This window comes from Strix aluco, chromosome 22 (assembly GCF_031877795.1).
Source record: "Strix aluco isolate bStrAlu1 chromosome 22, bStrAlu1.hap1, whole genome shotgun sequence".
NCBI lineage: Eukaryota > Metazoa > Chordata > Aves > Strigiformes > Strigidae > Strix > Strix aluco.
The window spans coordinates 7,244,021-7,270,805 of NC_133952.1; the positions used below are offsets into that span (position 1 = coordinate 7,244,021).

The 26,785-nt window shown below is 54.7% G+C and overlaps 3 protein-coding genes and 1 long non-coding RNA gene across 7 annotated transcripts in view; 2 read left to right on the plus strand and 2 right to left on the minus strand.

Moving 5' to 3' along the window:
• TMCO4 (transmembrane and coiled-coil domains 4) overlaps positions 1-2,448 on the plus strand; it is a 41,777-nt gene extending 39,329 nt beyond the window's left edge. The window contains exons 14-15 of one of the 2 annotated variants that reach the window (XM_074847907.1): positions 600-795; positions 2,257-2,448. In XM_074847907.1, coding sequence (XP_074704008.1) covers positions 600-795; positions 2,257-2,423 — 363 coding nt within the window. In that variant the 3' untranslated portion in view covers positions 2,424-2,448. The remainder of the gene's footprint in view (positions 1-599; positions 796-2,256) is intronic. The other variant, XM_074847908.1, reaches the window with a different exon arrangement.
• A 91-nt stretch (positions 2,449-2,539) lies between these two features.
• On the plus strand, positions 2,540-4,206 carry LOC141933341 (uncharacterized). The gene is made up of 3 exons (XR_012626061.1): positions 2,540-2,974; positions 3,686-3,837; positions 4,090-4,206. It is a non-coding gene; the product is annotated as an uncharacterized LOC141933341 (long non-coding RNA).
• Positions 4,207-4,246: 40 nt separating this feature from the next.
• HTR6 (5-hydroxytryptamine receptor 6) lies at positions 4,247-8,729 on the minus strand. Its single transcript, XM_074847909.1, has 3 exons — positions 7,574-8,729; positions 5,809-5,967; positions 4,247-4,693 (listed from the first exon to the last, which is right to left on the minus strand). The coding sequence occupies exons 1-3, from the start codon at positions 8,303-8,305 to the stop codon at positions 4,271-4,273; spliced, it is 1,314 nt and encodes a 437-aa protein (XP_074704010.1). The 5' UTR covers positions 8,306-8,729; the 3' UTR covers positions 4,247-4,270.
• Positions 8,730-12,593: 3,864 nt separating this feature from the next.
• NBL1 (NBL1, DAN family BMP antagonist) lies at positions 12,594-26,674 on the minus strand. 3 transcript variants are annotated; one of them, XM_074848258.1, is made up of 5 exons: positions 25,650-25,789; positions 16,351-16,434; positions 15,443-15,637; positions 15,126-15,237; positions 12,594-13,941 (listed from the first exon to the last, which is right to left on the minus strand). In XM_074848258.1, exons 3-5 carry the CDS (start codon positions 15,610-15,612, stop codon positions 13,687-13,689), a joined length of 537 nt encoding a protein of 178 aa, XP_074704359.1. In that variant the 5' UTR covers positions 15,613-15,637; positions 16,351-16,434; positions 25,650-25,789; the 3' UTR covers positions 12,594-13,686. The 3 variants fall into 3 exon arrangements, with proteins under 3 accessions (XP_074704359.1, XP_074704360.1, XP_074704358.1); XM_074848259.1 differs by lacking the exons at positions 16,351-16,434; positions 25,650-25,789 and adding an exon at positions 26,653-26,674; XM_074848257.1 differs by lacking the exon at positions 16,351-16,434 and having other exon boundaries at positions 25,650-25,810.
• Positions 26,675-26,785: the final 111 nt, after the last annotated feature.

Sequence of the window (26,785 nt, forward strand, 5' to 3'; positions counted from 1 at the left end):
ACCTTACAATAAAAATGTGTGGGTTTTTGCACGTATTGTTGACTTTAATTTGGTTTACGAACCCATAACTCTCATCAAGCTCCCAGTTTTATATGGTGTGGGACAGATCAGTGCACCTTCCAGCCAAGAACCTTAACACGCTCGGTAGCTGCTGTGAAATTTAATGATTATTTCCTAATTTAAATAAGACAATCATTGCTCTTACAAGGGAGCTAAGGCACAGGGAGGACAGGTGATTTAGCAGAGAACAGGAAGTTGAACTAAGACAACTTGTCTCCTACCTGGACATCTCTCACCATGGCAGATCACCTCCTCTCTTACCCTCGTGGCACCCAGAGTCTGGGGGTTTGTAACTCAGCAACGTCCATGGATTTGAACGTACACATCTTAGAGGAAAAGTAATCCAGCAGCAGTGTGTGCCACAAAGGGTGCAGCCAGCTCAGGTTACTGAATGGACAACAGCGTTTTTCAGACCTCGTACTTTCAGCCTTCCAGAGCTAAAACCAAGTCTCACGACAGCGGTGGCTTTTGAGATGAAGGACTTGACTGAGCTGCGTTCCCCACGGGCTCCCCACTAACAGGGCTCTTGTTGCTTGCAGGTAAACGGCCACCTGGACTACATGAAGCAAATGGAGACGATCCTAAAAGCTGTGGGCATTAAAACCAAGGAGTGTCGGCTGGAAGAGAGGGGCACCAGCAGTCTTTTCTCCCCTCCAGCCAAGAAATCACAGCGGGCAGCAGGCAGTGAGACTCAGGAAGAGGAAAACACCGTGCGGGAGGAGGCTGTGGCTGAGGGTGAGGCTCTCCTAGCCGGCCCTGCTCAGCGCCGTGATTCCCCCGACTGGCCCTCGGGAGAAACCTCGCTGTCCTGCCTGGAGGGCTCAAACAGCGGGGACGGCAAGAAGGAGGCAGCGGGCGAAGGAGCAAATTAGAGCTCTTTGTGATGGGCAGGGATGCTCAGCCAGCACTACCACCGCTTTCAAAGCACCGTCCGTTGCGCTGGGATTCCCAGAGGAGCGTCGGTAGAGCCGGCGGAGCTGTAGCTGCAGCTTTCACACCCTCCTGAGAGCCTGGAGCGGGGCACCGGCGTGTCGCTGGATCAAAGTGTTCGGAGCAGCCGCCCACGGCATCTCCCACGGAGGAGAAAGGGCTGATTCCTGCCTGATTCAGCACTGCTCCTCAGGAAGCGGCAGCACTTCCCTCCTCGCACAAACTGGGTTTATTCTTGAGGGAAGCAGCTGTCACCATTAGGGACTGTGTCTCTGCTATATAACTCCTGGGAAAGCAGGTGGCTCTGTGGGTATTTTTAAGCATATCGTGGAGAGGGGCTTGTCACTAGGAGATTAAAAACATTTTTCCACTTAATGGTGGATTTGGTTTGTGGTTTTCAGGGGTGTTGCAGGCTCTGGCTGCCCAGCTACGTCCGTCTCAGCGTCTGCGCTTGGGCTCTGCTAACGGGGCAGGCGAGAGGCTGGGGCTACCTGCCTTCTCCCCCCAGGCTGCTGCAGGTTTGCTGCCAGGGCTTGGGCACTTCCCAGTCACCAGGGCTGTTTCCCTATCTGCAAGCTGGGGGCGATGAGCGTTCGCGGCCTCATTACTGTTAGAAACATGCTTTGAGTCCCTAGGTGAAAGACAGCAGAAGAAACAGAGTGGGCTTTTTATGATTTATTACTTTGTGAAACTTCCTCCCAGGCTTTGCAAGCCAGCAACCCACAGAGGCTTTCGGTTTGTGTCCCACACACATCTCCAGCCTTAAAAGCCCCCTCTAGACATATTTTTAATTGGCTTAGAATAAAACCAATACTTGGCATAGGATAAACATGAGTCTGTTTGATTTCTACCTCCTTCCATAAAAGCGAATTGGCATCCAGTCTCTTCTCCCCAGTGTCAGACTGGAGGGAGGGACCCTGCTTTACATCCCTGCCATGCAGAGGCTTCCAAAACCGTATGGGACTGATCCACATCTTCCATAAAAGGTCCTTTTCTGGCCTATTTTGCTGCTAAGCCCAAGAAAACGCATCTGACAGGAACATGGCAGGAGGATAAACCCCCTTTTGAGAACACCTCTGTGTTTTTCTGGTTTAAAACACGTGCCGGATGGTATAAATACCTTCCCGCATCCCGATCTGGAAGGTCTCGTTGACTCACGCGAGGGGAAATAGCGCGCTTGCAGCTCCCGATTTCAGTTCACGGGGAGTCCTCCTCCTCCCTCCCTGGTCCAACAGCTCAATAACCACCTCTCCTTTCCTTCCCCAGCTCTCTGCAGACCTGACCTGCAGATTATTTCTCACAAAGTCAAAAAGGCGGCTGTTTCTGGGGGCGGCAGCGTGACGTGGCAGCGCGGCGCAGCTTTGGGTATGGGGCCCGGCTTTTCCTCTCCCCAGTTCCTGCCGCCGAGGGGGCTCGGCCCTGCTCAGCTCTGAGCGGAGCGGTGCCTCGCCACGGAGCCACGGGAGACATCTCTGGGACAGGCCACGGGCTCCCGCAGTGACGGGCCACTTTCCCTGCTCGGTGTCGATGCCCTTGGCTGCAGGAAAGGGCTACGATTTCTCCACTGTGTCAGAGGATTAGTCCACAAGCAAACAACCACCTTATTCCAAAGAACTGACTCGATGAGAGAGTAACACATTATTGCTTTTGAACATTTGGCTTGAAGAAGCAGTGTCTGTCCATCTCTGAAGCCTGTGTCTGCCGATTTGGTTACCTAATGCAGCTTTTGGACTTCACCATGTATTTTTCTACTCCTTTTTAACTGGAGTTGTGGTCAAAGCATGTTTTTCTATAAAGCCATTTGTGGAAAGATGTACATATTTATCTTCATACTTGATACCAAACCCAAGCTATCTGTCCACAGATACGTGGCCAAAATGCATTGAACGATGTTTGAACGTGCGCTCCGTCCCCCGTTTGTCACGGTCATTTATCACCGGGCCAGCCTTCGGCTGCAAGGGGATTTGTAGCAACAAAATGTCAGGTTAGTCATAAAAACACTTGTTCAGTTCTGCAACATTCGTGGGCAATGTGGAAAGAAAACCAATGAGGCTTGCGTGGCATGTGGCTGCTGCTGCCGGTGTCGCATGTCCCAGGGCTGCTTTGTGTGACCGTGAGCTTCGGGAGCACAATCAAACTCTGGAGGGTGTGCTGGGAAGGAGGCAGCAAGGCTCGGAGGGTACGAGTCCAGGGAGGGCACAGCAGCTGGCTACCAACCCCTCTCTGCCTCCGAAAGGCACTTGAGGAAGGATTTGCTAAAAGCATTTGTTTTTGGTTTTTTTTTAAGTGCCCACTTAACATATCACTCACTATTCTCCCTGCTTATGGCTATGAGGAGGCTGGGGGGGCTGGCATTGTCATTTAAAAGACTATATTTGTTTAGATTCTTACTTGAAGGGGAGGAAAATGATTTTCTAATTGCATCCTGTAAAACTTGAGGGATTGTCAGAGCAAAGTATGATGGTCATATGCCAAAAATAGGAAGCTGTAGGATGAAATTGAAAAGGAAGCTTATCTCGTTCCTTACTACTGTCAGGATACCCATAGAGCCACAAACCAGTCGAACACCCACGCCCTTGCTGAATATCCAAAAAACGATGTTGAACATTTTGCATCAAATTTAATCCCCTGTAGTGCAGGCTGTTCATGATTAAGCACGATGGTTTCGCTGTGTTGCAACTCACTGCTTTCGCAGGAAACCGAGACAGATACAGTCCAAATCGGGCGAGGAAATTAAACTCCAAGAAGACGTGATGTTCTGTGGACTGAAGCAGCCCCAAACCTCTCATCCATGAGTCACAGGATGTGGTTTCCACCGGTCCTTTCGGTGCACTTGGTGAGAGAGAGGTGAGATGCTGAGTTGTGTGAGTGGAAGCTGAAAACCAAGCCTTGGTTTAAGTTTAGGGAGACGTAAGATGGCAGAAGGGCCTGGAGCCCAAGGTTCAGACTAACCGGAGATGAAAAGGCCACGAGAAGCAGCTCTCGGAGAAGGGTGAGGGATTGGTGATGGTGAGCAAGGGAGGGATGGAGAGAGAGAGAAACAAGGCAGATTAATTCAGCAGTAAAATGTGGCTTTATGCTGTTTAAACCTACCCGCAGAAGTGCTCAGTGACGACGTCTTCTCCGAGGAGGTGCCATTGTGTTTGAAGAAGGTATCGAGCAGCAACACACAGCCAGGGAGACGTCTTGCAGCAAATCGGCTCCTTGGTGAGTTTGCGTCGGGCTGGGGGATCCTTCCCAGCACACCGAGGTCCGTAACCCCCCGTCGGGACCCCCTCGCTCAGGCCACGGGGGTGCCGAGCCGCCTGGGCTGCCGCTCCGCGTCCGGGGGCTCCTCCGCCTCGAAAAGGTTGACCAAGCGGGCGCGGGGGGCCGGCAGAGGCAGGGAGCCATCGGCGGCCGGCAGCAGGCTCTGTTCGTTCCCCAGCACCCCGGAGTCGACCGAGTCGGTCTCAGCCTGCAAGGTGAGGACGTTCTTGAGGGAGGTGGCCGCGCGGGGTCCGCTGTTGGAGTTCCTCATGGAGAGGGAGATGGCGCTGGGACGGGGCTCCCCCGAGCGCCGGCAGCAGGGCAGGTATTTGCCCATGGCCCTCTTGAAGTCCCTCATGAAGAGCGGGTAGATGATGGGGTTCATGGTGCTGTTGCAGTACCCGAGCCAGGTGAGCACGTCGAAGAAGCCGGCTGGGACGCAGCTGCAGACTGCCTGGGGAGGGGGGGGACACCGCAAGGATTAGATCTCTCTGCTCTACAGAGAGACTTGGATAGATTGGATCGGTGGCCAACGTCAACAGGATGAGCTTCAACAAGGCCAAGTGCCAGGTCCTGCACTTGGGCCACAACAACCCCCTGCATGGCTACAGGCTTGGGGAGGTGTGGCTGGAGCTGTCTGGGAGAGAAGGATCTGGGGGTTCTCACTGACAAACAGCTGAACATGAGCCAGCAGTGTGCCCAGGTGGCCAAGAAAGCCAACGGCATCCTGGCTTGGATTAGAAATAGTGTGACCAGCAGAAGCAGGGAGGTGACAGTCCCCCTGTGCTCTGCACTGGTGAGGCCACACCTGGAGTGTTGTGTCCAGTTTTGGGCACCTCAATACGAGAGAGATCTCGAGGTGCTGGAGCGAGGGCAGAGGAGGGCAACGAGCTGGGGAAGGGCCTGGAGAATAAATCCTGTGAGGAGAGATTGAAGGAGCTGGGACTGTTCAGTGTGAGGAGGAGAAGGTGAGGGGAGACCTCATCACTCTCTACAGCTCCCTGAAAGGACGTTGTAGAGAGGTTGGTGCTGGTCTCTTCTCCCAGGGGATTAGTGACAGAACAAGAGGGAACGGCTTTAAACTGCAACAGGGGAGGTTCAGGCTGGACACGAGGGAAAAATTTTTCACAGCAAGAGTGGTCAGAGAGTGGAATAGGCTGCCCAGGGAGGGGGTGGAGTCCCCATCCCTGGGTGCGTTTAAGGGTCGTTTGGATGAGCTGTGGGGGGATGTGGTGTAGGGGAGAACTTTGCAGAGTCGGGCTGAGGGTTGGACTCGATGATCCCGAGGGGCTTTTCCAATCTGAATGATTCTGTGGTTCTGTGATTAGCAGCATCTCCCACCTCAGCCCCAATCCAGAGTGGTTTCCCAGCCATGCCAACATCTCCCTTTCAAAGGAACCTTTCAAAACCCTTTCGAAGGGTTTTTCCTTGCCCTTGCTCCCTGGGGAAATTCCTTCTTTGGTCCCAGAGGCTTTCCAGCAACACCTGCAGGTGCCTCAGATTGAACCCAACTGGATTCAAAGTAAAAACCTTTTGAAAACCCGACATAAAATCCCCGAACGTGCTTACCTGCGCCACGTTGGTGACGAAGAAGGGAAGCCAAGCCACGAAGAACATGCCCAGGAGGATGCCCAACGTCAGGCTGGCCTTCAGCGCCTTCTTGCTGTGCTTGTTGGCGAACCTCCTGCTCTCGCTGCTGGCCACGGGCTGGCTCGGGGTGCGGGGAACCTGCAGCGGGAGACGGGGCGGTCAGCGAGTGATTGTCCCCGGGCTGGAGCTGCCAGCACTGGCACCAGCCTCCCGCCCAGCAAAAGTGGCATTTGGTGCTGCAAATCCTGCAAAAAACCCCCCTGCTGTCATTTCCCTTCTCACAAGGGGCAGGAGGATGGCACACACCGCAGTCCCTGAACCATAGATCAGGAAGAGGAAGCAATAGAAACCCTCAACACTGAAAGGATTTTTTTTTTTTTTTTTTTACTGTAACATAGCAGCTTTATCATTAAGATGCTTCTTTTATAGAAAAATCCAACTCAGTCAATGTTTTGGTGAGGATAAAACATGCCCTAAAGAAGCAGCTCTAGCTGCTGATTAGAGCAGCAAACTAATTACATTTTTAAAAACAGGACGTGAAACGTTTCAGCCTACAAACACCATAACTAACGCAGTCCTCTATCCACTCTTGCAATCTGAAAGTAAATTATTATCTCAGCTCTCCGCCATAATTAAACGAGGCCCTGGTGTCACTCAGCTTCCTGCCCAAAAAGAGAACAAAAATCCAGTTAAAAAGATGAAACTGGAGGGTTCCCTGGCTGACACGTTGTTTGCAGCTCAGCCCATTCCAGGCACCCAGGAATCTGTGGGGACTCTTGTCTCTGCTCAGATACTGGGGGGCAGAGGCTGCTTTTCCACAGCAGAACAAAGCACCTGAGCGTCCCTCGAGCGGGGCAGCACCAGGGCTGTGGCAGGTTGTGTTTGTCGAGTCCAAAAACCTGACATCTGGGGAAAAAATAAACATTTTATGATATCGTCTGTTTATTCTTTAATTCTCGTTTTCCTTTTGAAAGCCTGGTACATCTCATCACGTGCGGGAGAGCTGGCCGGGTCAGGGAGTCCTGGCTCCTTTCTTAAAAGAGAGAGAACAACAAACTAAATCAAGGTATTTAAAGGCAATTAAGTTTGTCTTTTCCCTGTAGGATATGAGGTCAATAAAGCCTATTACAGGGAATTAAAGCTGTTAGATTTAGTGGCAATTACCTTCTCCTGGAGAAATACAAACAAGTGCAGCCACGTTCTGGTTATAAAAACCACACACACCAGCAGCCGAGTAAGGAGGTATTTTGCAGTTCCCATTATAGACCAGGTAACAAAAATAGAAGCTGGCAGTGCAAAATAAGGTGCTCTCCAGAATTTGGTATTTGCTATTATTTAAACTCCTTCTCCCTCATATGTCTCATACCTACCATGGCCAAGATTTACGAGTGGAAAGTCAGGTAAGATTAAAACCCTCCGGGATGACGCTAGTCAAGAGGGGGGCAAAACTGCATTTATTTTGTGCTGCTGAGCGTTTTCACCTGTATCTTAATTTATTTCTCTGCTTCTGCTCCTGCTGTTTCTGTGCTGCTGAGCAGCTGAAAATCACCCCATGGCTGGGACAAGACGCAGGGCACCCTGGAGGACACCAGGGAGGTGAAGTTGCCCGAAATCTCCCTCCCTGCAGTCCGGTTGCCAAAGCCCTTTGCCAGCTCCAGCCCCGGGGCCGTCCAGAAGGCAGAAACACCCCAGGCACCCAAACCACGGGCATCTGCAGGGAGCAACGTCCCTGTGGCCACCTTACCTGTGGCGTGGTCTCGTCGGTGGTGGTGGTGGTGGCCACGTTGGAGGCGAGGGAAGCCACCTGCACCGCTTGCTTGCGGGCTGCCAGGAGGATGCGGCAGTAGGTGAAGGAGATGGCGGTGGACGGGAGGAAGAAAGTCAGGCAGGAGGCCACCAAGGCGTAGGGCAAGCTGACCAGCAGCCGGCACTGGTCCTCGTCCCCCCGGGAGGTGACATTTGGGGACCGGACCTCAAACTCCAGCTCGTGCCAACCCATCTTGATGGGCAGGAAGGAGGCCAGCGCGGCCAAGGTCCAGGTGGCCAGGATGAGCCAGAGGGCTCTGCAGGAGGTCATCCGCAGCTTGTACTTGAGGGGGGAGATGATGAGCAGGTAGCGGTCCAAGCTGATGACGCAGAGGTTGAGGATGGAGGCGCTGCAGCACATGACGTCGAAGGAGTACCAGAGGGAGCAGAAGTCGCCCCGCAGCACCCAGCGGCCGTAGAGCTGGTTGAGCATGGCCGGGGGCATGACCACCAGCCCCACCATCAGGTCGGACATGAAGAGGGACACCAGGAAGTAGTTGGAGGTGTTGCGGAGGGAGCGCTGGGTGACGATGAGGAGGATGAGGAGGAAGTTCCCCGCTGTGGTCAGCAGGATGATGAAGCAGAGGAAAGCGGCCACCCAGCTGCTCCCCACCAGCAGCGAGCGCTCCCCCAGCACGCTGGCGTTGGGGGCCCCCAAATCGCCCTCCATGAGGAGCTGGGTGGCAGGGCTGGCTCTGGAGCTGGGGGGACCTTCTCCGGCCGTGACCTGTGCTAGGTGATCATCGCCAGAGCCAGCTCCAGGGGAAGAAGAACCATCTCGCTGTCTCCTCTCTGTCCATCCTCCTTTCTCCTCTCCTCTCCCTCTCTTCCCCCCCCCCACCTCTCTTCAGTGGCAATCAGAGCAGAGTGACATTCCTGGGAGCCGATCAGCAGTAGCAAGGTTCCCCTCCCCGTTACTCACAGCCAGGCATTTCCTTGTCTCTGCAAATCCCCCAGTGCTGGGATGTCCCTGGATGCTGCTTCTGGATGCTGGGGATGCTCTGGGCAACCAGGGAGGCTTGGGATGCTCTGGATGGTGGGATGCCCGCGACGCCGGGGCTGCTCTGTGTGGCGGGATGCTCTGGGTGGCGGGATGCTCACGGTGCCAGGGATGCTCTGGATGGCGGGATGCTCCAGATGGCAGGATGCTCGAGATGCTGGGGGTGCTCTGGATGCTCTGATGCTCTGGACCAGGGAATAATCTGGACCCCAGGATGCTCTGGATGCTCTGGACCCCAAGATACTTCAGATGCTGGGGATGCTCTGGATCCCAGGATGCTCCAGATGCCAGGGATGCTCTACACCCAGGATACTCCAGGTGCTGGGACGTTTCAGCTGCTGGGGATGCTCTGGACCCCCAGTGCTTGGCTCTCTGCCCCCCCGCTGGGCTTGGCTACCTGCAGCACTCCGTCCCCCGGGCAGCGGGGCCCCGCTGAGCAGCAGCTCGGTGCCTGAGCGCTGCTGCTGCTGCAGCCAGAGACAGCAAGGAGAGGCAGAGCAGCCCTGAGGCGAGCGCGGGGATGCTCCCAGCCAAGCTCGCCCGTGAGGAGGAGGAAGATGCAACACGCAGGAGTGTGGGAAGGTGTCTCTCCCCACCCCCAGCAGAGGTGCGTCGAGCGTGCAGGGGTGTGAGTGCGGGAGTGTGTGTGTGTGTGTGTGTGTGTGTGCAGGTGCCAGCCAGACTTTTACCTGCTGCTCTGTGATGCACAGAAAAGGATGCAGAAATGCTGATTCGGAGGAGGTGGGGCTGGGGGGGAAGAGGAGGAGATGAAATGAAATGCTAATGAAAACAGAGATCTGGTCGAAACTCCACAAAGTGGCAGCCAGAGAGTTCCCTTTTCTGTCTTAAAGAGACAGCCAGCACCGGGCTCTGCGTCCCCACGCCGGGGACCCCGCGGCCGCCTGGCAGGCGAGCAGCAACCCACGGGCCCGCGGGTCTGCGGCTGCTCTGAGCTCCAGCCTCCACAGCAGTCGATCAAAAGGAAAATTTTGCAAAGCCCAATAAAAAAGCAACAAAACCTGCATGCAACAGCCCACAGTTGCCTGCTCAGAAAGAAGCCAAAGGACTTGCTGGGTGATTTTCCAGCAGTCTGCAGCCGGGGATGGAGGGTGTGAGTAGAAGCCACAGGGAACGGCCACGCTCAGGCCGGCGCAGCCAGGGGTCTTGTCCCTCCACTCCGGGGTTATTTGGGTTGGCCTCAGACCCTGCCTTTGCAGGGGCAACTCCGGACGGACCCATGGCAACTTGCCCATTGGCAAGTGGGAGGCAACATGTCAAAGAACCCCGCGGGTCCTGCTGGCTTCTTCATCCCTTCTAGTTCAGGAGACACTCCTGAATCTTTAAGCGCCGTTAGGTATCCCATGCTATCTCATGCTACCACCTCCACACCTCAGAGCTGACACCTTGGGGTGCTTGGCAGAGACTGATATATTTTTAACTACCCAGCTGCCGAAAGGTTTTTTTTCTTCAAACAAATGGCTGCAATTTCTGCTGGGGGGAGACAAGAGCCGAGAGCGCTGACCCCAGCACAAACCAGAGCCGCGTGTGCGCGTCTCCCTTGTGCCCCAGCACCTCCCCCTGCGGTCACAGACCCTGCCAGCTGCTGCCCCTTCCTCCTGCGCCACTGCCGAGGCTTTTGTGAACGCGCTTCCCCTGGGCAGCTGCCGCTGCAGATGTGCGGCTGAGCGCCAGCTGTGCCAGCCTCACGCCCCCACCGGCCCCGTCCCGCTGCCCAGCCACCCGCCCCGGGACAGGAATTTGTCTTTTTACCAAGATCTGCTTTTCTAATCACTTTTTCAACAACTTTGTTGGGCTTTTCTCGGTGGCTGAAGGGGAGGTTCGGGTCTCTGAGCAAGGAGATGCAAACAGGGCTCACTCACCTCTGCGCGTGGGCACAGCCCGTACGCGCCCCATTGCCCCCCCACTGGTGTTCACTGGGAAGGAGCTGCCGTCGCTGGTACCTGGACGAGCTCTCCTGGGAGCTTGTGCACGGCGCGTGCCCTCCCTCTGCTGCCCCAGGACCCTCTCCTCGGATGCTCCCAGCCAAACCTCCCCGGCCACCTCTGCGTCACTGGCCTGGCAGGCGGCCCAGGGCAGAGCACACACACGCGAGGCTCTGATCGCAGCAGGAGGTTTCTTTAGAAAAGCGCTTGTACCAGGAAACCCTCATTTCCTCGTCCCATCTGTGCTGGGAACAAGCAAGAAAACCCACCCCAAGCCCACACTGCGGCAGCCTCCCCAGCTCGGGTAGATCAATGCAGCAGCACAGATTTATCCCAGCTGGGCCCACGCTGGTGCTCGGCGAGGAAGTCACGCCTCAGCGTAAAGCCGTGCGTCCTCCTCAGCCCCGCTGCACCCCAACCTTAGGAGCATTTATCTCCAGATAGTTTATCTCCAGGTAACATTTATCTCCAGAGTTTTTGCTTCAGAGAAGGAGGTTGGATCGGGAGCGTGTCCTCCACAACGAGGTATGTGGGAGGTTTTGTACGCCTGGTTTGGATGCGTTTGCTGGGGAAGTGAATCTGAATTGATCGAAGCAAAATGTTTTTAAAAAAAACCTGCCTTAAAATGAGGTCCAGATCCTACCGTTGCCCCTGCAAAAGCTTCTCTGCTCCGGCAGCTCTGCTGGCCTCTGTGCTCTCTCCCCTGCGCTGCGTTTCTGGACACATCTGCAGGGGATCATGGTTTCCACCAGCTCTGCTCGCCAGTACCACTAGCAGGGAAAGCAAAACCAGGTTGTCAACAGCCACCCAAATGTCACCATGGCAGAGAAAGGGCTGGTGAGCTGGGGTGAGTAAAACTGGAAGGCTGAGAGACCTCGGTGAGGACATCCAGGCAGTCGTACAATCTAGGCTCAGGATCTCATTCCATCCTTTAACCGGGACGGCTCCTCAGGGCAGAGCCTGGCTAACTACCTTTCAAGCTTTGTGTTTTCAGCTGCAAAACAGCCCTCCCCTTGCCTGCCTCCACTGAAGCTCCGGTTGTGTCCAAAGGGAGCAGAGGCATCCTGCTCCAAACCCTGAACTGCAGCTCCTGGAGTTTATAGGAACAGTCCCCCTGCAAAATCCAGCTCCTGTTTTCTCTGTACACCAATAAAAGGGCCACGTGATGGTGGTCAGTGACAGCCTGGGTTTCTCCACCTTTTCCTGCCTCCTGGCTCTCCAGTAAAGCTCCCATTCTTAGCAGGACACATTCCCAGCCTAAAAAAATTATCTTAATGCACAGGACACCTCCACCCCTGCCAGGGTCCTTCCTTTTCAGGCCGTCCCTTCGTTGTGGCAGCCTCCTGCCCCTCCGGCAGCAGACGAGACCTTCCCGGGGGTTAGGCTCAGTGCAGGGAGCACCAGCTGATCGTTTCCGAGGGTACAACCACGCACCAGCGGGACCAGAGGTTTGCAAGGGCGCGCGTGATCCAAACACCCTTGGAAATAACCCAGTGGAGGCGCTTGGGTCCCCTCCTCACCCACGAAGGGATGTCCACGTCCATGTCCAAGTTCGCCTTCCTCCAGTCCAGAGGCCGCTCCTGGAGGCCACCAACATCTGGCTGCCGCGAAACACGCTGGATCAAGAGTGTCACCTAGTGGCAACAGAGCCGATAAAGGTTGCGGGATCCCGCAGAGACCCCACGCACTTCCCACACAAGTGGGACCCGACAGCCCTTAAACCTCCAGGCTGCAGCGACTCTCTGGAGTAGAACCGTGCCTGACGCGCAAGCTCCCTGTGACCACCTGCAGCCCAGATGCTGAGGATTTGGGGTCGGTTTTTCTTTTAGCGGCTCTCCCTCCTCCTCCCAATCTGAACGCAGCAGAAAGCTAAAGGGACCCGTCGCTCTCCCGTGCCCTGAACCCTCCTGCGCTGCTGTCGCGTCCGGGGTCCTGCTGGAAACGGCCTCTCCCCCCTCTGTCAGCACTGAGGAGCCCACTGCCAAAAACCAGCCAGGCATCAGAGCACTGAGAAATGGAAGTCAGAACTAATTTATTTAAGAAAAAAAAAAAAAACAAAAACAAAAATAAAACCACCCTTGTAAAAAAGGAGGGGGAGGCATCGATTACAAGCTCTGGAAGCTCTTGTCAGGACAGCGCCAAAGAAATCAGCTTTATACAACAGAGAGAAAGGGGTAGCGGGAGGGGCCCAGGGCCATCCCCCCACCCCAAGCCTCCCCAGCCCTGCGTCAGCAGTCCCTGGCAAAGGTACATCGGCATCCCGGCACTCGCCCCGCTTCTCCCTCCACCACCGTTAAAGTGCAGCAGGGAGAGGGGGGAAGGGGCTGGCTCCCACCCCAGGCCACCCCTGCTCTTGGCCTTCCCCTGCGGGGCCACGAAACGTGAAGCCCCAGAGCCCACGGCACGACACGGAGAGCTCCGTGGTGGCCCCGAGGTTGGGGCTCTCACCGCCACGGTTCCCCGCAGCCCCAGAGGCACGTCCTGGGGTAAAACGCTCCCCCAGAGCTGCCTAAACCAAGGGGCTTGGGGTTGAATTTAAGATTCAGTGGGTGCCAGGAGGAATAGCGCGTCCACGCTGAGCCCACGCGTCTGCAGGCAGGCGGGCAGGGCAGGCAGGAGGAAGAAGGGATGCTGCTGGTCCCGCGCACCCCAGGGGAGACCTGCATCTCTTGTCCATCCCCTCTTCCTCCACCCCAGGTACGAGCCGTTTACAAGAGAAAAACCCAGAAGGACTCAGCAAAGGCTCCACAGGAGGTTCAGGAGCCTGCAGACAGCCCCTGGGGAGCCCAGCTCTCAGCCGAACCCCCCACGTCCGGGTTCCTGCTCCTCTCAATATATTATTATTATTATGTGCAAGTAAGTTTGCATCAGAAAATGCCGAGCCCTCCTCTCTCGCCCCGCAGCTCCAGCCCCACGTCTGCCCCTCAGCCCTGCTTGTGCCTCAAAACGTTCCTGCAGCCCCGGGGTGTCGTGGAGAGCAAAGCATGAGGGTAGCTATTAGACAGGAAAGACTCCACCACCCCCCTCCCTCCCCAAACCCCGGCCCTCTCCCTCGCACACACCCCCTGCCCGCGCTGCCGGCTGCCAGGACAGTCCGCAAGGGCCAGGTCACTCGTCGGCCTCCTCCTCGTGATGGTGGTGGCTGGAGGCAGGAGGTTCTTCCACCTCCTGTTGGTGGTGGGCGTAGTGATGGGGGCTGGGACCTTCGGCCGGCATATTCTCCTCCGCGTTCAGGTAGACGTTGAACAGGGCTCCCTCGTGGCTCGGCTCCTTCCCGCAAGCCTGGCAGCTACAGTGAAGTATCTTCTCCACCAGCTTGTCAACCCTGGGGATCTCGTCGTTGCCTGGACAGTCCAGTGTCACCTGGGTGGAAAGGACGAGGACACAGGGAGTGAGCGTGGCCTGGATGGCCAGTGGGTCACAGAATCACAGAATCATCGAGGTTGGAAAAGACCTTGGAGATCATCCAGTCCAACCATGAACCTCACACTGACTGTTCTCAACTCCACCAGATCTTAGACTGGCTCTTAGGAAGGATTTCTTTGCAGAAAGTGTTGTTGGGCGTTGGAATGGGCTGCCCAGGGCAGGGGGGGAGTCCCCATCCCTGGAGGGGTTGAAGAGTCGGGTTGACCCAGCGCTGAGGGATCTGGTGGAGTTGGGAACGGTCAGGGTGAGGTTCATGGTTGGACTGGAGGAGCTTCAAGGGCTTTTCCAACCCAGATGATTCTGTGATTCTGTGATATCCCTCAGCGCCATGTCAACCCGACTCTTAAACCCCTCCAGGGATGGGTCTGGCCTGCCCCGTGCCCTGCAGATTTTGGGGGACTTTAAGCCAGAAGTGATGGCTCGTTGCCCACACGGACACAGCTCCGCAGGCAGTCTGCAAGGGAAGAGACCTCTCGCAAGGTCACAAGCTGCAGAGACCTGGGGAAAATGCACCGACTCAAGTGGGACGCTGCTCCCAGGCACTACCGGCACAGAAATATCGGTGGTAACCGCAAAGGCCACCCATGAGACACATTGCTGAGCAGCTCTGAGAGTTCGGACTAAAACATCTGCCCAAATGTGTGAGTTGAAAGCAAAGGCAGAGCTGAAGCCAGCTCCCTGGTTTATGGCTCTGCCAGGATCAGCGCTGGCATGAAACCGGGAGCTCTGAGGGGGACGGGCAGATGGGCTGTGGGAAGCGCTTCTGGATGTTGAAGAAGGCAAAAACTCCCAAGCGGGAGGAGGCGACAAAGGGAGTGGTGGAGAGAACAGGCACAGGGGATGAGCACAGGGATGAATAATGCAGGGACTGACGGGGGATGCTTCTGCAAACAAAGTGATAAATGCATCATTCATCACAGCAGTCACGTTGCTTTCAGCAGCCCCTTCCACCCAGGCATCTCGAGACAGGGTACAGTCACCTGAGAGACACCCTGAAAGGAAACTACGAGTGGGAAAACCTCAGAAAAGGAGAACGACTTCCCCTAAAGCGGTGGCAGAGCAGAGCTGAGACCCCTGAGCGAGGCCCCATGGAAAGAACCGTGGAGCAGGTGAATACTCACGATTTCCCACATGGACTGGGCTGGCATGCAGGAGTCGCAGTGAACCAGGGACTCTGTGGACTGAGGGAAGGTGTTGGGGACGCTGTAGCTGAAACACTGTCCCAGGCAGGCCCTGCAAAGACAACAGCAGGGGTGAGGGCTCAGGGGAGGTGCCTGCTCTTCCTGGCAGAAGGAGGTTTGACCTTCCGTGGAGACAGGCTGAAGGCAGGACATTGTGCCTGGCTTCTTGTGCGAGTGACAGTCCCCAGAGCCACTCCGGTGCCACCTGCAAATGGAAATCAGCTGTATCCAGCTCTGCGCTGAGGCTGCATCCCTACCTGTTCTGGATGGACTTGGACTCGCAGCCGCTGTGCCCCACGATCTGGGTGATGTTCTTGGCCTCGCACCAAGCGCTCTTGTCCGGGAAGAGGGCGAGCTTGTTTATGGGGGGCGGCGCGGCCAGGAGCAGCGCTGGGAAGAGGGCCCCAACCACGAACCATAACATCATGGCCAGCTCTGCCAAAATCCTACAACTGCAGACAGAGAGCAGAGCGTTAGCAGGGAAGGAGACAGGCAAGCAGACCTGTTTTTCTGAGCCCGTGGCAGTTCTTGGCTGTGACAAGCATGTGTCCTCGCAGCGTGCTGGTACCCTCATCTCCCCAGAACACCGCACGGGGAGCGGAACACGCTGCGCTGCCTCTTCCCTGTTCAAAAGCAGCTCTGGGGCAGGCAGACACCTGCATTCCTGCTCCCGAGCTCTCTGCCAGCAGCAACAGCAGGCTTTTCATCATTTCCCACCCAAAGCTGGGCTAGGAGAAGTTTGCAAAACAAAAGCGTCACCGCCACAGGCCGAGCCAGGCTGGAGAAGTCGCAGACCGCAGAAATGTTTTTATTTGAGGAAGGAGCAGGCTTCTCCACTTCCTTTTCTCCCACCTTGAGAGCCAAAGCTGGCCTTGCTGCGAGCCTTCCCAGAGGAGAGGGATGGCTTTCCCGGGAAGGGGAGCCGCTCTCCTCCTGGGAGTGCGCGGCAGGTGTCGCTGCAAGGCAGCAGCAAGCGGGGAGACCTGGAAACCTCAGTCCAGAAACCCTCAGAAAAGACCAGTACGGCATTTATTTTTATAGAGCCACTCAAATTCAGCGAACGGTTACTCTGAGGACAGGACCTCAGTCTGCAGACAAAAGGGGTGCTTTTCATAGCAAGTGTAAACCTCGCTCACAAAGGTGGTCGGCCGAGAAGGTTACTTACCACCCCAGAGAAATCCCACGCCGGGTTTCCTTGCGGGCCAGCTCTGTTCCCGAGCCAAGGTGCCTGCATTAACACTCCCAATCGCTGGGGAAAGGCAGATGGAAAAGCATCACAGAAATAGGGAAATTTTTTCCTTTGTGGGGTTTGGATGGAGTCACAGTGAAAGGCAGACATTTATACTTTCTAAAATATTTGTTAGAACCGTGTTATTTGTTATTTCCTTCTATTTATTTATCCAGACGAAGATCCAAAGCCCACACTGGAAAGACTCCTGTGGATTCCCATGGCTCTTGGGCCCAGCCCTCTAACACTTGCTGGGGAAGGAGAGGAAAAAAACTGCCTTGTTTATCAGACACTGGTGTCAGAGGCAGCTCTGCGCTGGGGATCCCAGCCGGGCGTTCCCCGGTCACTCAGTCTATCTGCACAGTCGGCACCAACACATCCTCAGCTGCAGGACCACCACGTTTATCTACATGATTGAGATGGGCCTGCTAAGCACCTCTCACAGCTCCAGCTCTGATATTTTAAGGTCATTATGGGGCAGAGGGTTCTGCCCTGTTACCCCTCCACTGAGCCCAACCTCCTGGATCTGAATCAAGAGAGATGTGAGAGAGAGATGCTTCCTCATCCTCCAACCCAAGGCAGCCAGAAAAGGGCATCCTCATTCCCTGGCCTTGGGATCTCTGGAGGAATCAGGTGGGGTTTCTACAAAATTTTCTTATTTCCTGGTGATAGAGGAACTGTAATGGTCTAACACAGCAAGACCTTTGTATCCTTGGCTTCCTAATCCTCCCAGCACTTGTTCATGTGAATCCCACAGGTCCCCGCTGAGACTACCTGCACAAAGCAGGGTTTGCAGGTCTTGGTTTGAAATAAGCAGAGGGTTTTAGCCCCCGAGCTTGCACTGCCATTCATAAGAGCGTGTGGTTAACTGCATTTGTCCTGAAGACACCTCTTAGGGCTTACTTCTGCTCCCTGAATTTTTTTTTTCCATTTCAGCGGGGGAATTCTGCAATTTCTGCTAAGGAGCACACAGCTAAGCTGCACAAACACACACTTGGTTTGCTTGGGTTTCTGAAAGGAGCATCACTCATTCCTCAAATGCCAGCAGCTCCGTGCTGAGGAATCCTGCTCCCAAAGGCAAGTCCGAGATCAGAGCTGGGATGTGACCCAAACAGCAATCACAGCCCCCGAGGGAACAGCCGAAATTCCTCTGGAGTCAATACACAAGTTCACTTCCACATGCCTGATTAGAGAGCAATTTCCTTCTTTCCGAAGAAAGGTGGTGGCTGTTTTTTTTCCAGCTTTCTATGCACCTCTACCCGGCAGCAAAGAGGCAAACATATCTGTCTGCGCTGACAGCTCTGCTTCCCTGGAACCTTTTCTTTTCCCGGAGGGAGGTGTTCGATAGGGAGGTGTTTCTGCAGCGCTGGTCAGAGCAGACCCGGTGCCAGAGGCATGACGGATCATCTCCCAGCATCTGTCTCGCTCCGATACCGAGAGGAAGATGAGTGAGGTACTGCTCTGCTAAAGCACAGGACCTGGCCTGGATTCAGGAAAGCACTTAAACATATGCTTAAACCCTCTCCTTTCCTGAGCAAGGACGTCTTTGTAACCAGGGCCCCTAGCAGCACGGCCGCTGCTCCGGTTTGCAGAGGGGCCGTCGGCGAGCCGGGGAACCAGGTACCTCTGCGGAGTCGGAGCAATCGCAGCTTCACCCCATTTTTCAGGGCACTCGGGTGCTGGGCACTGCTATCCCCCACTGACTTTAAGTCCTGAACAGGCCACATCCACATGGTGTTTTCCTTCTCCCAAGAATGCCCTGGAACCCGCAGGGCCACATTTCTAGTAAGTAACAAGGTTTATGCCAGTGCCTAGGAAAACATCTGATGCAGCTGAGTTTGGGAGGGAGCTGGGGCTGCAAACAGCCTCCTCGCAACCGCGGCATGTTCGCTGGCATAGTTCAAACCAGTCATGCAAACAGAGCTGCCACTAAAACCATTCATCTGACAGCAGCCACAGGGTCGGAGACAAAAGCACCGTGTTCCTTCTCCCCCGGGCTGGGAAGGGAAGGGAAAAAGGAAGACAAGGCACCCGAGCAGGTTTGCAAACTCCCGATTAAATAAAGGCATTGAGCACATTCCTCTGTGACAAGCTAAATTACACGTTGCAGCCCCTAAAGGAACAAGTGTGTGCTCCCCGGCGCTGACCCCGGCCCTGGCCTGCATTTCCCCGCACACAGGGGCTTCTTTCTCTTCTCCGCACCGGGGCACATTTTTTTTCCTGCTAGTCAAAGCTTTTCAAGCAGAAAGTTCAGCTCAGTTCCGGCAGACCCATCAGCCCGTGAGGGTCTCCCCCCTCTCTCTCTGCAGGGAACCGTATGGCAGCTTCCTCCGCCATCCCTTCAGCACGCATTTCAGAAATCAAATGACTCAGCCTTTGAGCCTGGCACATCCCGGACTCCGGAGACAAACAACTTCTCAGCACACGCACAGCTGCAGGCTTGTGGTGAGCAGCCCCAGAGCCCTTTTCCAGCCTGTCCCCATGCCCGAGGAGCTGAGGGGCAAAATGTCCAAGGCTGATGGGTCTCAGCTGTACCAGCTCAGCATCCCTGCGAGGCCTGGAGAGCCTGGCAGGAGTCTGGCCGATGGCTGAGCCATCGGTTTTGAGAGCTGGTGGTAGCACGCTCAGATGTTTTGTGTCACCTAGAAGAGCTCCTTCCTCCCATCCCGGCAGTCCCGGGGACTCTCAGGAGTCCCGCAAGCAGGACAGTCCCCGCCAACGCCTGGAAGCAGCTGGGAAAATCTACATCGTTATATCGGCTGGAGGACAATCACGGGAATTACCTCGGAGGCCCCGTTCCCACCATCCAGCCCACAGCTGTTCTCAGCCATTTGGAAACCAAACACTTCTGGAGGAAAATAAAAAAGATCTAATCAGTTTTACCCTCTTTTTCCAGTGGGAAGTTTACACCATAATACAAGACAAGCCTGCAGGTGGACATGGGGAACATTTCATGAGTAGTTTAATATATTTATAGGTATTTTTCTTATCCAGGATCTTGCAATTTTGCCAAACACATAAAAGCACAGACACAGGTATATTGTGCTCATGGCCACACATGCAGCATCCCAGGTTCTGAGAGACAAGAAACCCCGAAACTTAAACATTGCTTAGGCAAGGCTCAAAGCCTATGAATACAGCACAGAAATAGTGTCAGCTCCATGCTGCGGCTAAGGAAAATGAGGTACAAAGCCTGGAAATGGCCTCACCTCAGTGCTGCAACCAGTGATTCAAGCCCTTGTGTGAGGTGCATGAGATCTCAGCAGAGATGGCCAAGGTGAAGGTTTCAGCTCCTGGTCTGGATCAGAGCTGGGGCCTCCACCTTCCTCTCCTGCCTCCCTGGAATACAGCCAGCCAGCTTCCCACCTGGCCTGGACCTCAAGCTACACCGTGCCAAGCTGCCCCGAGCAACCCCAAGTTGGTGTTAGACAGGAATCACAGGGTCCTGCCTTTGTGTTCAACTAGTTATTTGTATCATTTTGCTGAGAAAAGCTGCTGCACAGCGCTGCTGGGAGAAAAGGAGGCCCCAAAGACACGCTGCTGATGCACACTGCTCCATGCCTCAGTTTCCCTGCTCGTGAGAGCAGAGACGGGGGAGCGCCGTACGCCGAGCCAGCTGATGGGTGCAGAGAGAGTGGAAAAGCACAGGGAGGTCTTTGGAGCTCCTGGCTTCCTTCGAGGGATGAGGCTGCCCGGGGCAGGAGGGGAGGGATGGCTGCCAACAGCCCTTGCCCCACACGATGCAGGAAGGTGCTCAGGGGAAACGCTGCGCCGCAGGGCTGGTGGGAGTCAGGCCGGGACGCAGCTGTGCGGTGGGGGAGTCGTGCAAGGACACCCTGCTGCAGGGCAGGGGCTGCCTGGGGAAGAGAAAGCTCTCCCAGGACTCGGGTGGGATCACTCCGGTGCGGGGAGGTGGCCAGGAGCGATCTCGTTGCAGGGAGCTGTTAAACGCTAAAAGGCAACCGATTATTTAGGCACCTAAAAGGAAGCAAAGCCACAGTAAATGTCTGATTTGGTGGCAACTGGAAAGAAACATGTATCTGTCCCAGAAAGATTCAGGGCATGGCTCTCCTCAGACACAGGATTTTGTCTGTAGAGTAACTTCTGAATACTACGGGGAATTGCCTCTTAGGAATCTCAATTCAAATAGTATTTGCTTACATGGAACAAAAAATATTATAAGCCAGCATTATTAGCAGGAAAAGTTTAAATCTAAACAGCGAAAACCTGAAAAGTCACCGTGACTGAAAAAAAGTATCAAAACTAACTGATTTTATTCCATACTTGTCCTTATTTAATACCTTTCCCTTTTCTGCAATTCGCATTTAGCTAAACTTTACATTTTTCAATTTGGTTGCAAAAAATACAAAGTACAACACTCTTTTAGGAACTCTACTGTTGTGCCTGCAATAGCCCAAATTAATCTGATCGATGTAACAATATCACCAGGGGAGAGGGAAAAGAACTATGCACTGAAAATGTCTAGAGGTAATTCTTCAGGACAGCAAGACAGATGGGTGCTAAACTGAACACAGAAGTCTCTTCTGAGCTGAGAGCTTCAGTCTTGCTTCGCTGAGCTGCAAAATTTGGGAAGAAATTACAAAAAAAAATAAAAAAGGAACTACTATAGGAGACATTTGATACTTAACATGCAACAGCAAAACTTTTTGATAATGGAGCAAAAGCCGTGTCATTTCTCACTGTGGATCTGGCTGTCTCTGCTCCTTTCAAAAGCAGGAGATGTTAGAGCTTCCCTTTCCGTAACATATTAATTTCCACTCAAGCATGGTTGAGCGATCCACAGAAATAAAGCAGAAACACAGAAAAGCAATGCAGCATTTTTAAAGCCCTCTCCCCTCCCCACTTTGGACAGAATTTCAAAAGACTTTGGTACATTGGGAGTTTAAATCTGGCTTCTTGAGCATGCACTGAGCACTTGAGAAACTCATTTTATGCAGCTGGAAAAAAAAAATCCAAGCCCTTTTACCTACAAAAAGCTACCTATGGACTTAGATAGGCTTAGAATGGGGTCCTAAAGGAGCTCTGCTGGAAAAGGGACACACTAATGGTCTGAGAGCAGTATAAACAGTTTCTGGTAATTTATTTCAATTGCTCAATTTCTTCAGCATTAAGAACAATCACGGCCAGGAAAATGCATCAATCTAAAGCACAGGAAGATATCCTGGCCTCACACCACCCTCCACTCCCTGTCTTCTTCAAGCACCTGCTCGAAATGCAGGGCTCCTCAGCCCCTACGAGCAGCGGGGCAAGAGGGCTGGGAGCAAGGATCAGCTGCGTGGGGGACCTGCAAAACAAGCCTGGTACGAGCCTCCAGCAGTTTTGGGGAGCAGCAGGACTGGGGTGCCTCGGCAAACTGGGGAAAGGGAGAGCGTCCAGGCTGCCTGAGACCCTGCGCAAGGAAGGACTAGTCTGCCACGTGCTTTGGCTAGAACAGTCCCCAGCGGTAGGTCGTAGCCGAGCGCGTTGCAGATAATATGAGAAATAGGCACTTTCAAACACAGCTGTTAGCAGCGTTTCAGCCAGAGGCCTCGCTCGCATGTCTGGACCTGAAGGAGGCTCGACTCCCTCCTGCGTTTTCCCTGGAGCTGGTGTTTCCCACACAGCCGTCCCACACGCTGCTGCGAGCAGCGGGCAGAGCCCCCGGCGCGGGCAGCCCGGCTGGGGCCGAGGGTATCAGCTGGAGGTCTGGCCACGCTGGAGGGCCACCGGTGTCCAAACGGGGACGGCGGATCCAAACCCCTTTGAAAATCCCGTGCAAGAGCTCTGTGACTGCTGCCCTCCAGCTGGGCTGCTCTCTCTAAAGCTGGCCCTAACCCCCACAAGCAGCTTCCCACCCAGCATGGAAAGGGGCTGTCTTTCCCTCCGCCACGGCATCGCTAATCGAGAGCCTGACCACTCTCACTCGCCGACGGCGAGCACCTGGCTCGCTCTGCACCACACAGTCACACCGTTTCCCTCTGCAGCTGAAGCCGCAGCCTCTCCCCTCCTTTTTCGGTGAAAACAGCTTCCCCAGGGCCGGCGGTAAAATCCGCACCGCCTCTGGGAAGGGTCCCAAGAGTCGTTCACTTTTACCCGTGTTTGATTTGCACGCAGGCACCAGCGATTTCCCCGGGGAGCGCTTCTCCCAGCAGGCCCAGTTCTGCTTTCACTTACGAGTGAGGTAAACTGGGACCGGCTCCTCCAAATGACTCCACTGGTGCAAATGAGATCAGAATCTGGCACCGCTCATCTTACTCAAAACAAGCATAACTGGAACCAGATAAAACCAGTTCTAGTACATAGTGGCCACCAGGATTATTATTTTTTTAATTTAGCACACACGCCGCGTAAGGCCATCCTGCAGTCAGAGATGGGAGTTGTCTCAAATGCCAACCACGCTGGCTTTCGGCTTGCTCGGTCATTCATTACCAAACTTGCATAAAAAATCAAGCCCTGTCCTACGCAGCGGGGTTACGCTTGCAGGATCAGGTTCCCAGCTGCTGGAGCAAGAGGGGGAAAGAGGGAAGGAGAAAGGGGTTTGAGGCTGAAGCTGTGGATCTTTCAGTGACGGTTCAGGATCCTTCTTGCTGTTTCCCTCTCCCTTTACACCCATTTAGGCCATATCCTGGCACCACCAGCAGAAATCCAGTTGACTTGAGTGCTGTTTCATGCTCTTTTTTAATCTCTGCTTTACACTGCACCAGCCTTCGCAGTTTTGATGCCATAAACCCCAACGTCTGTGCTGCTGACCCACGGCACTGACTGCAGTATCTCCAATACCGAAGCATTAAAACATGTGGCACTGCAGGGCCAGAGGCTTTCGGGGGTAACGTAACAGCTCCCAGCCCAGTTGGGTATTTTCAATTACTACCAGACGTGCCAGGGGCTGACCTCACACTTGACTTTTAGACGGTCTCTCCTAAAACTGCAGGATTGGGCCCAGTAACCACAGCGAAACCAAGCTGTGAACAGAATGCCGGTCTGGACAAGTCATCTGAGCTCTGCATCAGAGAAGGAGGAGGCTTAAGCCACATCTGAGAGAGTGACCAAAGCGAGGGCCCGATCCTGACGCCATTTCCAAAGCTCTACTCCAACGGATTGAAATCTTGGCTGGAATGGGGGTAGCGGCCCGGCCCAGCCCAACTGGTAGAACTGAGTGTTGGGTTGCTCTGTTCCCACCACCGGTGCTAATTTACACCCAGGAAAGCCCTGGCCCCCACCGCCCCGTGTCTCTCCCTCCCTAAACAGCGCTGTGCGAGAAACAAAGGTCTGGGCAAACGGCAAGCACCGCTCCTGCCAGTGCTAACGGGAGGCGCGGGGGACAGACCACCCCTCATTCCCACTCCAGTCCTCCCCCAAAAGATTTTATCAGCCGCTCAGGTTTTTAAGAGTCTGATTTGATCAGCTGAGAGGTTTCTTTGCCCTAACCTGTGCTGGATCCGCCGGTACTCTGGTCCTTGCTTTATCGCAGGGGATCTCCGAGCCTGGGTGACTAAGCGGAGGGGGGTTTTTCCAGCAGACTTCAATAAAAAAGAGCAGGAGCAAGGCCCTAGGACAGAGCAAGTCCTCGGCTCTGCCTGCCCCGCGGTCACTGCAGCTACGATACGGGAGCCGGGGGAGGTTTTGCTAACACCGGAATGGGAACGGCACAGAGCCTGGGGAGGAATAACTGCCCGGGAGTTTGCTCGGCTTCTCGGGCAGGTTTCCCATGACTATACCAGCTTAACACGACCTCGGCGATGCCAACACATGCTGCGAGCAAAGTTACTCCAATACGGGCAGGTCTTCAAGGCTACTTTAAAAGCATTTTGGCTCAGGGCCCAATCCTGCAGTTCCTGGGCACCCAAAATTCCCTCCAGCTTGACTGTTTTACTCTCTCCGGAAAGACAACCGGGCACTCAGGAAGACTTTGCTCGTTCGCCCTTTTTGCAAGACCACAAACTCCCCAAGCTGGAATTCAGCGCCGAGAGGTCAAGCCAAGAGCCCAGATTCTTCTCAGGGCTGTTTGCAAACACTTGGGATTTTTATACTGAAGGCAAATTCCATTTCCCATCCTGCGGTTTGCAAATTTGAGGCGAGCTGCCTTTTCCGAGATGGGAGACTGCCTTCAAAAAGCAAAAGTGCCCATTGTATGCAGCTGATTTTTGGCTGGTTGGACATTGCCAAGAGGACGTTAAGTTCTTAGGCTAAAAATACAAGGGAAAACCTGGGCCTTGCCATATCACTAAGGATCTTTCTCACTTGTTTCAGTAGGGATTTTTCCCAAAAAACCTGCATGGCAAAGCTATGGTGCCCCAAATCCACAAACACTTCACACAGGCTGAATTTTCAATTTGGTGGGGTTAATCCTACACGTAAAAGTTAAGATTGCGGAGCAGAGCCTGAGTTTCTCGTAAGAGTGCCCTCGTAAGAGAAATGTTAGTAGGCAAGAAGGGATTGATTGTCCGGATCAACTTTAATGCAGCCTGAAAATGAGCTGAAGCATGTTCTGTCCCCAAACATCCTCAGAGAAACAGAAATCCTCACTGTGCATAACACGCAGAGATGACTGTACGTAACAAATAAACAGCCGCAAATACTTGGACAAACTGAAATACTATGTTACAAAATACTATGTCAAGAAACAGGTCGAGATGTAACATATATAAGCCTTTGTAATATTCCAATAAGCACAAAACCTATTTGTAGGATACAAGGATGTAAATTCATCCCCAGTGCAAACTTCTCCAGTAACAAAAGTTTACTGCCTTGCCATCAGGAAAATTCCCTTCCTTTATGATACCCGAACTGCTACACGTCCTCTGGCGCTGCAGTTAATCGAGATACTGAACGTTCCCCTTCTTTCCTCTGCACTTTTTTGTTCCAAACGCAAAATAGATGGGAAGGACTCTGTACCACAGATGTGCAACCGATAAAGCGCGGCTCCCCATATCCTATTCTTTTATTTTATTTGAGCGAAAGCGGCGGTGGAAATACTTTAACGCTTGCACGGCAGATCCCCCGAAGTCCGCCTCATCTGCAACTGATTTCTGCCCGTGGCAATATTCTCATCCTCCCGGCCATCCATCACCGGGGGGGGGGGGGGGGGGGGGGGGGGGAGAAGGGAAGGGAGAGGAAAAGAGGCGGAAAATCTGGTGCTGATCAGCGGCGGAGAAAAAGAAACAGGTCGGCTCCGTGTGGAGCGGGGGGGGGGAGGCGGCGGGGGGGGGGGGGACACAAAGCCAAGGGGTACTCACCACCCAGGCGACGGCGGGCACATCCCATGGGCTCCGGGGCGGGCGGTTACAGCCCCGCCGTGCCCGGCGGCTGCCGCATCCTGGGCGCCGCGGCCCGGGGAGGCGCGGGGCGGGCGGGAGCGGCCGCCTCCTCCCCCCGGTGCCGGGCTCCGGGCGGTGCCGCCGGCCCCGCCGCTCGCGATTGCACAATCGGGGCTGGCGGGGGGGGGGGGGACGGGGAACGGGGGGGGGGGGGACGGGGACGAGAGGAGGGGAAAGGAAAGAGGGAGGAGGGAGGGAGGGAGGGAGGGGAGCGGCGGCTGCAGCGCCCGCCCGCCCCGCCGGTGTCTGGGGCGGTGCGGGGAGCCCCGAGCGGCCCCGGAAAGCGCAGCCCCCCCCCCCCCCCTTTCCTCTCCCCCCTCGCAGCCGCGGGGACGAGCCCCAAACCCCCACGGGGGGCAGCGGGTGCGGAGCTCACCCCTAGACCGCCCGTCCTGGGCGATGGAGCCCCCGGCAAGTGCTAAAGGCTACCGGGGAGAGCCCGCGGGCAACGCGCGGCCCTCGAAACGCCGCGTCTGCAAGAGAAGAGCGGCGGCCGAAGGTACCTCGCCAGCGTTTGCTCCTGCAGTGACCTAAACAACGTCTGGATTTGGCTCACTGAACGCAAACAGTTCCTATTTAAACATCATACTTGATAGAGTGTGCTTGGGGTTGAGCCCTAGCCGCAGGGGAGCCTTTGGGAAAGTTCTCCAACACCACAGAGGATGGTCTTTTCTTTTTTCTTTTTCTTTTCCCTTCCCCTATCTCATCTTTCTCTCTTCTTTTCTTTTTCTTTCTCTCTTTCCCCTTCCCATAAAAAAAACTAACAGCCAAACACAATCCCCGTGAAGCACCATTCATCGTTATCTTTCATTTACAATAATTGTTGCAGACCGGAAGGGCTCTGGTTCTGTAAAAGCACAATTAATCTAATGGAGGCCTCCACATTAAACACTGGCACGGCACTACCCAAATCAAAAGATACCTGCAAGGCTCGGATGGGCTTTGCTGGCTCCTGCTTGTGTGAAGATTCGCATCGAGATCAGAGAAGCGGGAAGAGGAGATGGGAGGAAAGCAAGAGCTGCGCTGAGAGGAGTGTTGGTACTGCCCTGGCAGTG